This window comes from Camellia sinensis, chromosome 4 (assembly GCF_055761805.1).
Source record: "Camellia sinensis isolate YWXY chromosome 4, ASM5576180v1, whole genome shotgun sequence".
In the NCBI taxonomy this organism is placed as follows: domain Eukaryota; kingdom Viridiplantae; phylum Streptophyta; class Magnoliopsida; order Ericales; family Theaceae; genus Camellia; species Camellia sinensis.
Window position 1 is genome coordinate 138,125,576 of NC_138964.1, and position 14,704 is coordinate 138,140,279.

The following is a 14,704-nucleotide window of genomic DNA, read 5'->3' on the forward strand; positions in this document are numbered from 1 at the left end:
GCTCGAGCGTACTGCAAAACAGTCAAAAGTGCTGGATAGGTGAAATTCACGCTCGATTGGGCGCTCGACACTTGCTCGAGCGTAAGACACAAGGTCCCGCTCGAGCGTAAATTACCCCGCTCGAGCTGACTTAAAAACAGAACAAAATGCTGGGAGCACGATTTCCACGCTCGAGCGCCAGTCACCCCGCTCGAGTGTGAGTTCAAAATCTGGAATTTCCATATTTGAACTTCCAAGCTCAAGTCAACCTTAGATGCATCAAAACCATACTTTTTGGGCCAATTTTTCAGAAAACATTCCAAAACTCAAAGTTTAACATGATTCAAAGCTCAAATGTAAAATCAAAGCCCCAGAGGAAGATCAATTAAGCCCAAATTGAAACTAAATTTCATGAATATGAAGAACATGCAAACATGTATGAATTTAACCAATTCAAAGCTTCCAACACTTGCTCCAATGAGCCAATTCTTACAAAATCAAGATGAAATCATGGTCTATTCTCAAAACATGGACATGCATGTGAGGAATTATGAACTACAACCTCATAACTTCAATATATATACATGCATGCAACAGTTAAGCTTCAACACAACAATTTGAGCCATAAATTGGCTCTAGTCTTCAACTTTGCTCTAAACCATGCAAGAATCAATTTAAACTCAAGAATGAGAAGATGAATTTCTACCTTAAGTCTTGAATTATAGGCAAGTAAACTTAATTTTGCAACTCACTCCTTAATTCCCTTAATCTTCAAGCCAAATTGAGATGAAATAAAGCTATCTCTCTATACTCTCTCTATAGTCAGCAACAACAATGAAATTGGCAGAGGAAATGTTTTGTTTGAAGGTAATAAGGCTCAAATATAGTCTTAGGTAGTGGCCCACTAGTGGTTGCAAAAAGGTAATTAGCCTAATTCATGACATTACACAATTTAATCTAATTTAATCATACCAAATCAATGTTCAATTCAATACACCATAAAATCACATTAATTCTACTGATCTTAAGATACTAATCAATTTCAGATTCGACCGCCGATAAGGCCTTCAATTAGCAGTTTAAACACAAAGACATAAACAGATAATTTGACAGGCAAACAGATAGAATTGCAATTTAACTAATATACTCAATCAATTCGGCTTCAGTTTTCAGTCAATCAGTCAATTAACATATTTAGCCTCAGTTTTATAGTAATCAATGGCTTATCAGTAAAGAGTGGTGAGAGTTATTACAGTTCCTCATTTTGGTCGATTATACACATCAATCGATGTGAACTTTTGCACAACGGTGTCTTTAAATCGTTGGCAATGAACAAACGACGGTTAGATGATGGGATGTTGGTGAGATCGAATCGATGTAAACTTCCGCAGCAGTGAATCGTTACTTTGGCTTATGTTTCCAGTCGTCAACAATGACTCGGCAATAGTGGAATGATAGTAGGCTGGTGGACGACACAATGTGAAACCTAAGATTTGGAAGAGATGACTAACCCTAGGGTTTAAGAGAGATGACAATGAGGGTTTTGGGAAGAAGAGATTTTTTGTGTGGAATATGGAATGATGAAAATGGAGTGTTTTCATAGGGTTTGATTTCAAGAATAGAAATACGTATGTAAGGACTTGGGACTATTTAGTCTTATTACATCGAATAAGATTTAATGAAATATTCAAAAAAATTTTGAGTTAAATGGAATAAAACTCTTAAAAAAGAGATTTACTAAAAAAAACTTCCATGTTTAAAATGTCCTTGTTCTTTTATTTTTTTCGTCTCTTATTCACACTGTTTTGACAGTACTTTCTCTCACCAAATATCACCTTCGCCTGCCAACGATCATCTCTAGTAACAGTTTTTCGTGACATTTTTTTTTTAACAAAAGTAAACATCGATCATCATCACATTACTACTATCACCGCAAACAATACTCAGGCCTCGTTTGAGAACTGACTAATTTAGTAACTTTTTGACTAATTGGCTAAAAAGGTAGGTAAAAAAAACTTATATGTTTAGGATGACTTTTTGACTAATTACAAAAAGCTGTGCAAAAAGTAGAGAGAAGCCGTAATTGTTGACTTTTTGGTATGACTAATTGACTAATTGGCTAATTTAGTAACTTTTTGACTAAAACAGAGCCTTCCCAAACGAGGCCTCAATCGTTCATTCTCATACACTCACTCACGCACTATTATTTACTTTTTTTACTTATTCACTCATAGAAATGCAATCACACATAGACAAATACACGAGAAAAAAATAACAAACACTAATCTAATAAATTAATCAAAAACACATTCAATGATAAATTCGTTACTAATAAAATCAATCATAATTTAACAGGGATAAATTTATCACTAATCAATTTGTAAAAAAATTACAAACGATTTTTTTTTTTCACTCACTTTTACTTATAAGAATCCATCATCATTCCTCACATACACAGAAGAGAAAGAAGATGTGAGAGAGAGAAAGGGGCTGATAAATTTATCATTGAAAAAAAGTTGAATTCGAATCGAATTTGCAGCATATCTAATTAGAGAGAGTGTGTGTGCAAGAGAGAGAAAAATGGGCGAGATCTGAAAAATCACCACTGTTTAGAGTCAATTTCATCACTTAAAACAAACTAGATCGGTGTAGATCAGCGATGGTAAAAGTGGATCGATGATGGTATAAGTGTAGATCTGCGACGGGAAGTGTCGATTTGCAATAGTGGAATGTATATCTATGATGATGGAGGTGGAAATACGATGGTGGTGGTGGATTTAAGATGGTTGCGGTGGTGCATACATCAACAATGATAATAGTTGATGAACAATAGTGGCAACCGAACGACGACAATAGTGGTGGACGGCGACGATAGTGTTGGCGGTAGATCACAACGATGGCGGTAGCGATAGACGGCTACGATGGCAGTGGCCAGTGATTGTATGAAGTTTTTGGAAAATGGTACAGAGAGAGAGAGACGATACAAAAAGGAAGAGAGAGAGAACAAAATATTATTAGAACAACACAAAACACTCAAGGGTAAAAAATAAGAGGAAAAAAAAAAAAAGCATATAGGACAGGATCTAAAAAAAGCTTAAAATATTAAAAAAATCTATTAAAAACATTAAAATACGAAAAATAAAAAAATAAAATTTTTTGAAAATTGTTTTATGAAAACAAAACCAAACAAGCTGATTCTAAAACAATTTTCAAAACTTATAACTAAATTTTTTATTTTTAAATCACGATTCAAAAATTCAAAATTCAAAATACAACTTCACACTCAGATTATTATTCTAAAACTGAACCAAATAGACTCTACCAATCATTTACTAATATGATTTATCAATATATTTGAGCCCCTAATAGATGCATGTAAAGTCTTGTTTAAATTTTGAATTTATGGAGGCTAAAAAAAAGATGAAGAAAATCTACAAAAATCTAAGATTCAAACATTGTTGTTTTTCTTCTTTTTCTTTTTTCTTTTGTCATACAAAAATTCAAAATCCAAATACAATCTAAACAAACTTGCATAAATCATTAAAACTCCATAAATTTGGAAAGACCATTTTAGATAACGTAAAATTGAAGTGAACCAAAGAGAAAAAGGAGGAAAATCAGTTATACATTGGATCTAAACACGCTAATATGCATGTAGCCTCCATATAAATCAATTCAGAATCAAAATGTTAAATGTATGTACGAAGGGACAAACAAATGAAAACATTTCCTCTTTCCCATGAAACATTATACCCATAATCTCCCAACATAAATGAATGATCGAAAAAATAAAATTTTAACCAGCAAGACATAATGAGATGCAATTTTCTTGGTGACGGTAAATAAAAGAAAGAAAAAAAAAAGTTCCTTTCCAAAACTTCTAATGCTTATTTACATGAAAATTACGCAAAAAACACAAAAAAGTATAGATTGCGTTCCACCAATTTTCACATATAAAAAGAGATTTTAGGAGAAAACTAAAAGGTATAGGTAGTATTTACATCATATTCATGCCTAAAAAGGAAAGCTCATTAAAATGTCAATTTTTCAGAACTCTCCGCTGGCCATGGTACACTTCCCCAGCACGAAGCTCATTCATCGAATCAACATTTTTACGGCTTCTTAATTCCTTTAGACCAATCCAACCACAGTTGTTGAGATAACTGTTGAAAACATCTTCATTGAAAAATGCTTTCTCTATCACACGACAATGCAGGTGATTGGGATCCTCAAAAAGGCATATCCTTATGCGGAGGCCTGAAAAAATAAATTCTTTTAAATATTGGGCATTGGATTTTTTAGTGCCTTTTTTGTTTTTTGCCTTAAAAAATAAATAAATAAATAAAAAAAAATCACTTGTCTAGGAATTGCTATTTTTTCTTTTTTTTTTAAATAGAAAAGTTGATCTTTTTGGTTTTTCTAGCTCTTCCAGAACACGCTTAGACAAAAAACCATTTTTCTTAACTGATCACAAACAGGGCCTTAGTGCAAAAGAAAGGTTTTCGCTGTGTAATTAGAGAAGGTGATATTGATCTATCGAGTTTACCATCGTCAAGGTGAAGAGTGTAATTCCTCAACGGCATGTTCCTATCAAGAGCTCGTATTATCCCAGCTTCATCCTCCAACCAGAAGGAGCGTTTAGTTCTCAGGCGGAAGGCAGACTTAATTGCCTCCTTAATTGCATCAGCGGAACCATCAATGCCAATCCTTTTAACAGATTCCTCGTATTTGACAGATATAACCCTTCCACCAGATCCAGAAACGTCTTCATCTGCAAGGAAAGAAAAAGAAGAATAATATGATCAACATTTCAAGACAGGAAAAGCTTTCATCAAGAAATAATTTTGAAATAATTTCAATCAAAGATCCAAAAGCTCTTGCCCGTGATACTTGAACTAGCAACAGAACTCATCGACCAGCTACACAACTCATCAAGGCAAGTTGATTTTGTTAAACACGAAGATGGTAGAATACTTCCTCAAACATGAAATTTATAGGGCAAGTACAAGACATGAGTCAATCGCTGCATTTGCCAAACAATATATCAGAAAGAGGCGACTCATCACGATGAAAGTCCACGTGCTGAGACTTATATACGTGTACATTCATCAAATTGCTTCAATTGCACCCGGTGTGTATTGCCTGAAATTGAAGGAGATGAACTACAGCTGGAGTGTTCATGCGCTTGGCTCAAACTAATACATGAAATTGCAAAATGGATTAAAAAAAGAAGAAGAAGAAGAAGAAGAAAAAAAGGAGAAAAAGAAGAAAAGAAGAGAGAGAGAGAGAGAGAGAGAAGAGGGGGAAAAAGGTTTTTTCAAAAATCACCAATTAGTTCTTTGTAAAAAATTATGCAAGTATTGGTCTTCCAAACTAATAATAGGTGCCAAATTCAACAATATCCAAAAAACCAAAATAAATTTTAACCATGGATACACACTGGTTAGCATCAAACACAGAAGTGACTGAAATGGAAAAAAGAAAGATAAATTTCATTGAATGTTGCAAGAAACATGAATTACACCAAAGTTTCTTTTGGGGCCTTCCAAATATGCTTGTGAAAACCAAAATGCAATATAAAAATGGAAACACATTATTGTCAATATTATGGGAAAGACTACCACGTGCATGCCAAAATAGTGCATATGATATGCACCTTACAAAACATATATATAACTTTAATCATAAAAAAAACAGAAATTTGGTGCATGTGCATGTGCACCCCGAAATAGTGCATATGATATGCACCTTATAACAATATATATATATAACTTTTATCATAAGAAGAACAGAAATTTGGAACTTATTTATCATGGTTTAAGGGTTAAAAACTTATAAGAGACGTGAATTACTTTACTTCTAAGCAACGCATAGGTCTTTTAAGTTTTTAACCTTTAAACCATGATAAATAAGTTCCAAAGTAATGCTTATTTCGGTATTTCCTACGACATATGCATGTAAAAACCAAAATACATCATATTTGTCTATTAAGGACGGACACCTAACACGTGTTGGACACAAACAAGCACCAAGCACGTGTTGGACGCGCGAGGGACACACTGAAGACCATTTTTTTCAAAAAAAAAAAATTATACTAAAATAGCATACCTAAGGTTGATAAATTAAATAAAATTAAATATTTGACACAAAATAAATATTAAATATTTTAAAATATGAAATAATAAATAAATAAAATTATATGTTTTGTACATGTCTCCAACGTGTCGTGTCTTATATTTTTTGAAAATTTGAGTGTCCGTGTTGTGTCACGTGTCCGTGCCCGTGTCCATGCTTCTTGAATATTCATAAACACACACTAGTGCCAGTGTTAAACCTGGAAATAAGAAGGGAAAAAAATGGCAAAGGTGGGTTGAAATTTGAAGTTTAAGAACCATAAATGACTCACACGAAAATGGCTGAAATGGAAAACAAGGCAAAGTTCAAATCTCAATGAATTAGTTTCCTTGTAATGATTATAACATGTTAAATATGTTTGTAAAACCTAAAAATGCTAGACATCCTCAGATGCACACTTATGTTAGTGTCAAGCACAAAAATGACTGAAACGGAAAGGGAGGAAAACTTTCAACCGCATTTATTCTTCTATTATATAAAGTGTACACCCCATCTGGTGTGAACATTGTCATATCTGCTGAACAGTTTTTTCTTCATTCATCAAACCGCCCAAAATTGCTAAACAGTTGTCCTCATGCATCGAACCCTCCAAAAATTTTAACATAAAATTGCAAAGCAATGTTTGCCCCCACCACTAGTTGTATTGTAATTTGAAGGTCAGAAAAACATGATTTACTCTCAAGTAAACCTGACGGGCAGCCGAATATGTTTGCTCATAACTTTCTTTAGTGACACAGCTCAGCAATAAAACGCATATAACTTTAGTATCATAAGTATGTAAATTAGCAAATAAAGGTTTAATGACATTTTAGAACTATGAAGTAATCACCCTCGTATTTAGATGTAAAACTTACCACGTCTAGGGGTTCCTCTCCAATTCCAAGAGGGAAATTCATTGGGAACAATTCCTTCAGGTTCATGGATATCAAGGGGGTCTGCATCATGATATGTCCTTTCCAAACTATTATCTGAAAACCGGCCAAAATGTTTCACCAACTAACAACAACAGCAACAATATTCCAACAACAGCAACAATATTCAATAGGTTAATAAAACAAGACAATTCCAACCAAGTAACTTTGCGCAATAGCAAGAAATAGAAATGGCATGATTGCAAGAATTGTAACTCCAACAACAGAAACTGAATAACTAATGAAAATCAGGTTGCGAACAATAATTACAAAATGCTGGGGCAATTACTGCAAATCGAGATAGCGATGTTCATTACTCTTAAAGGCAATTACCATCCTCTAGTTAAATTGATACTGTTGACTTCTTTAAGAATCAAAATACAGGGTCATAAGTCAGGTTTTTACATCACAATGGCAACTTCTTACATTTGATTTTATATCAATCTAACATTGAACTAATTATGCTAGATTGTGCTAGCTATTTTGCTACAAGAACATATAAAAAAACTAGTAAAATTTTTAGTGACACCTTGTTTCATAAAAGGAAGCACAAATAAGATCACTTGGTGTTAATTAAGCAAGCCACAGTGCCAAGAAATGACAAGATGGGTTTCCAAAAGGCATTGTCACCACATTTCTAAGGCAGAAAGGATGCCAGTGACTTATAGTTGCTCAAACATTTGCTAATAGCCATTTATATCCATGGTATTATGGCATGGAGACAATACAAGCCAGACCATTGTCAGTGTCATCGTGGCAAAGCACAAATTCACTCGCAATTGATAATATGGCTGTTGAGCTCAACCACCAAGTTGTTGGAGTTAAAATGCAAAATTCCATCTATCGATGACATGGCTAGCTGACACCATGATCACTCGATTTGGAATCCATTCCTTGATGGAAGGACACAACAATCTTGGTGCTCGTGTTTTTCTTGTTTGTGATTGATTTTTCTTACTATTGTGTGTGTGTGTGTGTGTGTGTGGTTTATTCCGCAACACAATATACAAATAAAATTTTTAAGTAAATGAAAGATGACGGGATTGCCGATAGAAACACAAACACCTAATATCAAAACATCATCTCCTAGGCTTCTAGAGCCATCACAATTCACAACATATTTGGGCCAACATAATTTGCTAACAATAACATGTCAATACAGCAAAAAAGTAATCCACATGCGAGATGTGTTAGAAGATGACTTTGGCTCTCCTAGTTCGTCAAGTCCTCCAAATGTATATTGTTTCCCTTGAGCAAAAGATGATATGGTACCATGTTAACTTGTCCCAGTTTTAGTTATTAAGCCGAATAGCTCTAAGGGCCTCCTAGCTAAGGTTGTGACAAAGTCTATTGTGGACAAGTATCCAAACCTTATGCTCTCTCATCCCAACCCAAACATGTACAGGTGCCAAGCATCAAGGGTTTGAGCATCAAGTCACAGCACAACTAGGCTGATATAGTGTGATTAACAGAGAATTTATTAAAATGGGAAAAAGTTCTCTATACACAAGATGCGTTTGAAGATGAGTTGGTGCCCTCAAGCAAAAGCGAAAGGGTCATCATGCCAGCTAGCTTTAACTCTGTCCATTGAACCAAATGATCCTAAGGACCTTATGCTGAGGCTGTGACACAGTTCATTATGCATGAGCACACAACTTTATGATCTCTCAACCTAACCCAAGAAGGTGCCAAGCATCAAGGGTATGTTACTTCTACTCCTAAAAATGATATGTAACAAATAATTTTCAACAAGGCAAGTGGAAATTAGCCAAAAATTACACTAAAGTTGATTAGATGACAAGGCAAGAGATTATGGGGCCATTTTGTCCCATCCCAAGTTGTCGTGTGGCACCTAGCTTGATGACATGCCATATAAGCTTAAAGTCTATGTGGTGATGTTGCACTCCAATTTAGATCACTAAACATGAATTTTAAATGTGTGGTCCACTCTATAAGAGAGGTATTTCCATCATTGTCAAATAGTATTAATCCCCAAAGACAGATGCCATGCTTTTGATCACCATTGGTAATATGTATTTATGCCATCCTGTCCAATGTCCCAGCCACATTTATTCCTTTACCACCGTCATAAAGCACTGAAGCACCCATGTTGATATGCACCATCTTCAAATGATTGTTTCTTTTTTTCCCACACAATAGCGGTTGGCATGATGGTAAACCTATAACAAGACGATTCTTTTTGGTTATTATTATTATTGTTATATGGGTTATATTTTTAGTGGGGTAATCTCGTAGGGATTATATTTTTAGACAATTCTTAGAGGGGTTATATTTTTCATTACAACTACAAGAATGCTAAATATTATCACATGTATCATAATATAGTCATTTTCCCTTTTTTTCAACTCATTTCAGTCCTCTTTGTTATCATACTTGTCTCCTCCTTCAAACTTTAGGCGAGTTTTGGAGAGAAAAATCCCTATTTCATTTTCTCTACAAAGACAATACGTGTAAAAAAAAATATCATTCAAAGGTTCGTACAAATGGCTAGTGACTCATATTTATCATAAAAATAAATAAATAAAAAGAGGCAAGAGAGACTCCTATGAATTAAATTCAACAAGTCCATTTAAACTTCAACATTTCAAACCAACATCCTATGGCACCCACCAACAATGAAATACAACATATTTGAAAACATGCCTCACTAGTATATGTGATTACGAATTATAAAAAAACAAACAAACAAATAAGTCTTCTAAGATATCAAAAGAACTCAAACCATTGTACTCTACCTTCACTGGGTCCAAACAGAAAACCGGCTTCGTCAGTACCTACAAAAAATCATTCAGTAACCTAAGTCAATAAATGATAACAATGAAAATTCCTAACAGAGATTACACTCAAAAAGGACAATGTGCATTTGCCTCCCTTGCATAATTGATAAGACAGTCTCACTTCGATCTTGACATTCAATAGGTCATTGCCTAACAACATCAGTTTCAGTTGTTGCACATGCTGTGCTTTACATGTTTACTTATTTATTTGTTAATTTTCCCATTTATGGCTGGTCAAGCCTTGTTGCTACTTTGGTATATTGCATGGAAATTAAATCCAGCCCATCACATTTTCATTACAAATTTTAATGCTCCATTTGTTTGGGTGGAAAACATTTTCTATGAATTTTTTTTTTTTCCAGAAAATGTTTTCCGAAGAAAACATTTTTCTATGTTGGGTGGTATTGGTGGTGGTGGTGGGACAAAGGTGGAGGTGGAAGTGGTGGGGTGGCGGCAGCAGTGATGGTAGCGGTGGCTGTGGTGATGGTGGTGTGGTGGTGGAGGTGAGAATAGCGGTGGTAGTGTGTTGACATTGGTAAAACTTTAGTTCGGAAAACATTTTCCGTCTTTTAAAAATGAAAAAAAATTTCTACCCAAATAAGCTTGTTTTCCGTTGACTTTTATTTTCTATTGTACCAAACGCCAGAAAATATAGAGAAAAAAAAAATTGCCCAAACAAATGGAGTGTGAGATGCAAAAGATAATGCTACATTGTTAGGACAATGCCCTAATCAAGTACTAACTAAATAAGACTAAATAAGAAAATAAATTAGAAGAGACCAATTCAATGATATACCAACACAGTCAAATTTGTTTGATCTAATATAGAAATAAATTAACTCACTCAATTTTCCTGAAAAGAAAAATCCCAACTTGTATTGTGCTTCTAAAGGGCTTGGCTTGAGAAAATTCGGTGAGAAAAAGCTTAAAGGTGCACCAAATCTAATGTAGGCCAAGTAAATTCCCCCATGATTTTAAATGTCAAGGATTTCAATGATAGCAAAGTAGTAAACAAAGATGAAAACTTAGATAGCTGAAAGTAACCAGCGCCAATAAAACAAAGATCAATTTATTATTGTCATAGTAAACTTTTTTTAAAATTATGTCAAAATTTTTAGACCCATCTCAATTAGACCTGAAAATTTTTAAACTTAAGAAAATTGTTTTAAAAAGTTTACTAAAGAAAAAATAAGCCTTTTTTTTTTTTTTCTTGTGGTCAAAGCAGCCTATCAAATTAACTTATTTTCCATCTTAGTAAACTTTTTTTAAACTGACTTAATTGATGCTAAATACTCAAATAATAATAATAATAATAATAATAATAATAATACATTTAAAAAAAAAATCATAATTTTCCACTCCACTCACAATAGAACCAACTGAAAATTGAAGCAAGAAGGCCAATTACCAAGAATGCATTAAAGCCATTGGAAACATCAATCAAAGCAAAGTACTCAACAAAGAAACACATAAAAGACTACAAAAGATTATCCAACAAGATAATCCAAATTCATGATCAATTACGGAGAGAAAAATGAGATTGCAATCACCCTTATCAAGAATTCGAACAGAAGAACCATCCCTCAACTTCTTACTGATTCCATTGCTCTTCTTCTCTCTGCAATACTCTTCAAGTTCATCAAAACACACTTGTCTCGACGACCCAATTCCTCCATTGCTATTCTTGTACTCCTTCAACAAATTCCTCCACTTATCATTACAATTCTGCGGAGTTCTCTCCCACCCATTCTCTCTCATCCCCACATAAATCTGGTCCCACAAATGCTTCTGCGATTTGGCAGTATTGAATTGACAATTCACTTCTCGCCGCAAATGAATGAGACACTGAATTTCCTCAAGAACCCAAGTCTCTGCGCGCCTTTTTGGGCCATTCTCGGGAAGAATCATTGGCAAATGATGATATGGAACAAACCCAGAACTGTTTTCTGATTCAATGGCCATTGCGTTCGCTGCTTCGTTGAAGAGACTGGTCAGTGGACTCGAATTCGAAGCCATGAACATGTCTAGTTTGTTCTGAGGCGTTCCGTCGAGCATTTTGTGTGCAGAGTGTGGGTAGAAAAAATGGCATGAAAGAAAAGAGAAAAACCCATGATTTGTTTAGGCACGCAAGCGTTCAGAGAGAAGAATTTGGGATTTGCGGGTGTGTAGCAGAGAAACTGAAAAATGGGCTGTCAAGAAATTTAGCAGCGAAGGTGTGTCGGGTGGAGTCAAGAGTGTCTCCTTGCACCCCGTCCTTGCAGGCTTTCGAGCCTATTTTTCGGCTCAATTTTGATAATCCGAATTGTTCATATTTTATAATTTATTTAGTATATCATACTTGTAAAAAATCAAGTTGATCGGATATTAGAAAGTATGTGTTCGGAAAACTGTTTATTAAATTATTTAAAAAATAATTTTTAGTTCAATTTTTCGAACACATACTTTCTGATATCCGATCAATTTGATTTTTTATAAGTATGATATACTGTATAAATCATAAAATATGACGATTCAGATTATCAAAATTAGGTCTAAAAGTAGACCCGAAGGCCTGCAAAGACGGGCGCAAGGACAGAGGCCGCAAGGAGAGGATCCTGATTCGTGTCGGGTGGGGTGGGGTAGTCTTGTCTCAAAAGAGAGAGACAGGGAGAGAGTGTGTTTTGCTGCTGTGAGGCCCACATGTGGGCTTATCCCAAACAACTTCCCTCAATACTTTCTCCATATTTTTGTATATTTTATTTTTAAAAGCAAATTATAGTGACACATTTTTGTTTGATTTAAATTTTTTCTCACATTTAAAAAATTATATTTCTTCTTGAGATTTGTAATATTACAAATTATTTCAAAGATTGCTCATGTTATGTCTTAAAATTTTTTAAATGATCATTTTGTTATTTTTTTCTATCATTTCTTCTTCCTATCATCATGACTGTTTTGGCAACAATGGTAAAAAGTCAACTTTTTTGTTTTTTAACTTTTTTAGCCAAAAAAGTCAATTTTTTTTACCTAAAACAACCCAGTTTTTTGCCAAAAAAAACATCAAAAAAGTCAAAAGTCAAAAAATTAACTTTTTACCAACTTCCTAAAACACTAACTTTCCATCAGTAAATTCTACCTCAACATATTCTTATTAAGTGATGATATATAAACATAAATTTTATATAAAATTTTCAAACACAATGATATAACTTAATGGTGATCTTTCGCCTTAAAACAAAATACCCATAAACATAGTTTATATTTACAACAATATCATTTTCATAACATTTTTATGATATTTTTTGTATAAATTTTATATATAAATATATATATATATATATATATTTTATTTCCGCTATTATATCTAGATTAAAAAAGTATAAAATTTGTACAATTTTTTTTTTTCAAAATTCATTGAATACAACAAAATAAGATAATATATTGAATTTTTGTATTCTTTATTTGTTTGTATTTAGTGAATTTTAAAAAAAAACCACAAAATATTATACTTCTTAAGTATATCCAGATTAGGTGTATCTAAAGGAAAAAAAAAAGTTGCTTAAAACATTAAAAAATATTCAGTAAAAATAAAAAAAAAAACATGAAAAATAAAAAAAATTAATTTTTTGTGTGAGTCAAACCAAAGAAGATGATTGTTATTTATCTTGAAATGACATGAACAAAATATCTGTATTATTTTATATGTATAAAGGCTAAGGGGTAAATATGTCATTTTAATCTAGAAGTGTAATTTTTTAAATATGAGGGGGGATTTGTATTAAACAGAAATCTCAAGGGTGTTAGTGTAATTTACCCTTTATTTTTTGAATTCCATTCTATGTCTACAATAATAATTTAAATCATTTATCTTTCAAATCTTACAATAAAAGTCGTATCTGCAAAAAATCAACTTTATTGAATATCGATAAATACATAAACAAATTACTTTTTTTTTTATAATAGAATTAAAGGTTTAACTTTAAACAAACAATTACCACCCATTTCAAAAAATAAGATGCAATTTATTCATATATCTAGAAATATCTGACGAAATTGATTTTTACAAAAATTTATCTAAATTGTTGGAATTAAGAGATCATCAGTTTAGATTATCAATATAGACCTATAATCAAACCAAAAAAGTAAAGTATGAAGGAGTATGGAAGAAAAGAGTATGGAAAGGAGTCATACCCATTAAAATTGGGATATTAGGTAAGATCCGAATTTATTAATCGGATCATAAAATCAAAATGAATATCTTAAAATTTTATTTTTATGTTCGTCACAGTCTAACTTTGGCTTTTAAATATATTTTTTTTCTCACTTTAATCCTTTATGTTTCAAGTTTTTTTTCAATTTGCTTCTAAAACTAACTACCGTTCAAAATTAGGTAGAAAATAAACATCAACAATCGCGTACCATAAAAATATTTTATTATATATAACTCACATATCTGACACAAATCCAAATCTCAATATAATAATTTTTTATATTATGTGACAGTTATCGTGGCATTTTTTGTCTAATTTTGAACAGAAATCAAATTTAAGAGTAAATTTTTAAAAAAAAAAACTTAAAACATGAAAAAGGCCAAACTGAGAAAAAAAAACTAAACTTTAAGAGCCAAAATAATAAAGTGACCAAACACAAAAAAGGCAAAGTGTATTTAATCCTACTTTATTGTTTGTGAACATTTTATTTTAGTAACTTTTTAAATTTTTAGCTAAAATATGAGATAACAAAAATTTAGTATGTTTGAGATTACTTTTTAGTTTTTTACTAAAAAAAAAAAGTGAAAAAAAAAGAAGAGAAAATGAAATCTTTGACTTTTTTGTATAATTATATTTACTATCACTTTTAATGATTTTTTGACTTCTAATTTAAAATTTTAATTTGTCAAAC

The 14,704-nt window shown here is 32.7% G+C and overlaps 1 protein-coding gene across 1 annotated transcript; it reads right to left on the reverse strand.

Annotated features, from left to right (window-relative positions):
- Positions 1-3,847: 3,847 nt before the first annotated feature.
- Positions 3,848-12,082, reverse strand: LOC114316055 (trihelix transcription factor GT-4). Its single transcript, XM_028262715.2, has 5 exons — positions 11,374-12,082; positions 9,782-9,820; positions 6,969-7,082; positions 4,526-4,750; positions 3,848-4,236 (listed from the first exon to the last, which is right to left on the reverse strand). Exons 1-5 carry the CDS (start codon positions 11,876-11,878, stop codon positions 4,019-4,021), a joined length of 1,101 nt encoding a protein of 366 aa, XP_028118516.2. The 5' UTR covers positions 11,879-12,082; the 3' UTR covers positions 3,848-4,018.
- Positions 12,083-14,704: the final 2,622 nt, after the last annotated feature.

What these genes read in the sequence shown, in the direction of transcription:
- LOC114316055 (XM_028262715.2), bottom strand. Translation starts at nt 11,878, where the DNA reads ATGCTCGACGGAACGCCTCAGAACAAACTAGACATGTTCATGGCTTCG. An exon ending in TGTTCGAATTCTTGATAAGG is followed by an intron (nt 9,821 to 11,373) that starts GTGATTGCAATC and finishes GATTTTTTGTAG; the next exon opens with GTACTGACGAAGCCGGTTTT. An exon ending in TCTGTTTGGACCCAGTGAAG is followed by an intron (nt 7,083 to 9,781) that starts GTAGAGTACAAT and finishes GCCGGTTTTCAG; the next exon opens with ATAATAGTTTGGAAAGGACA.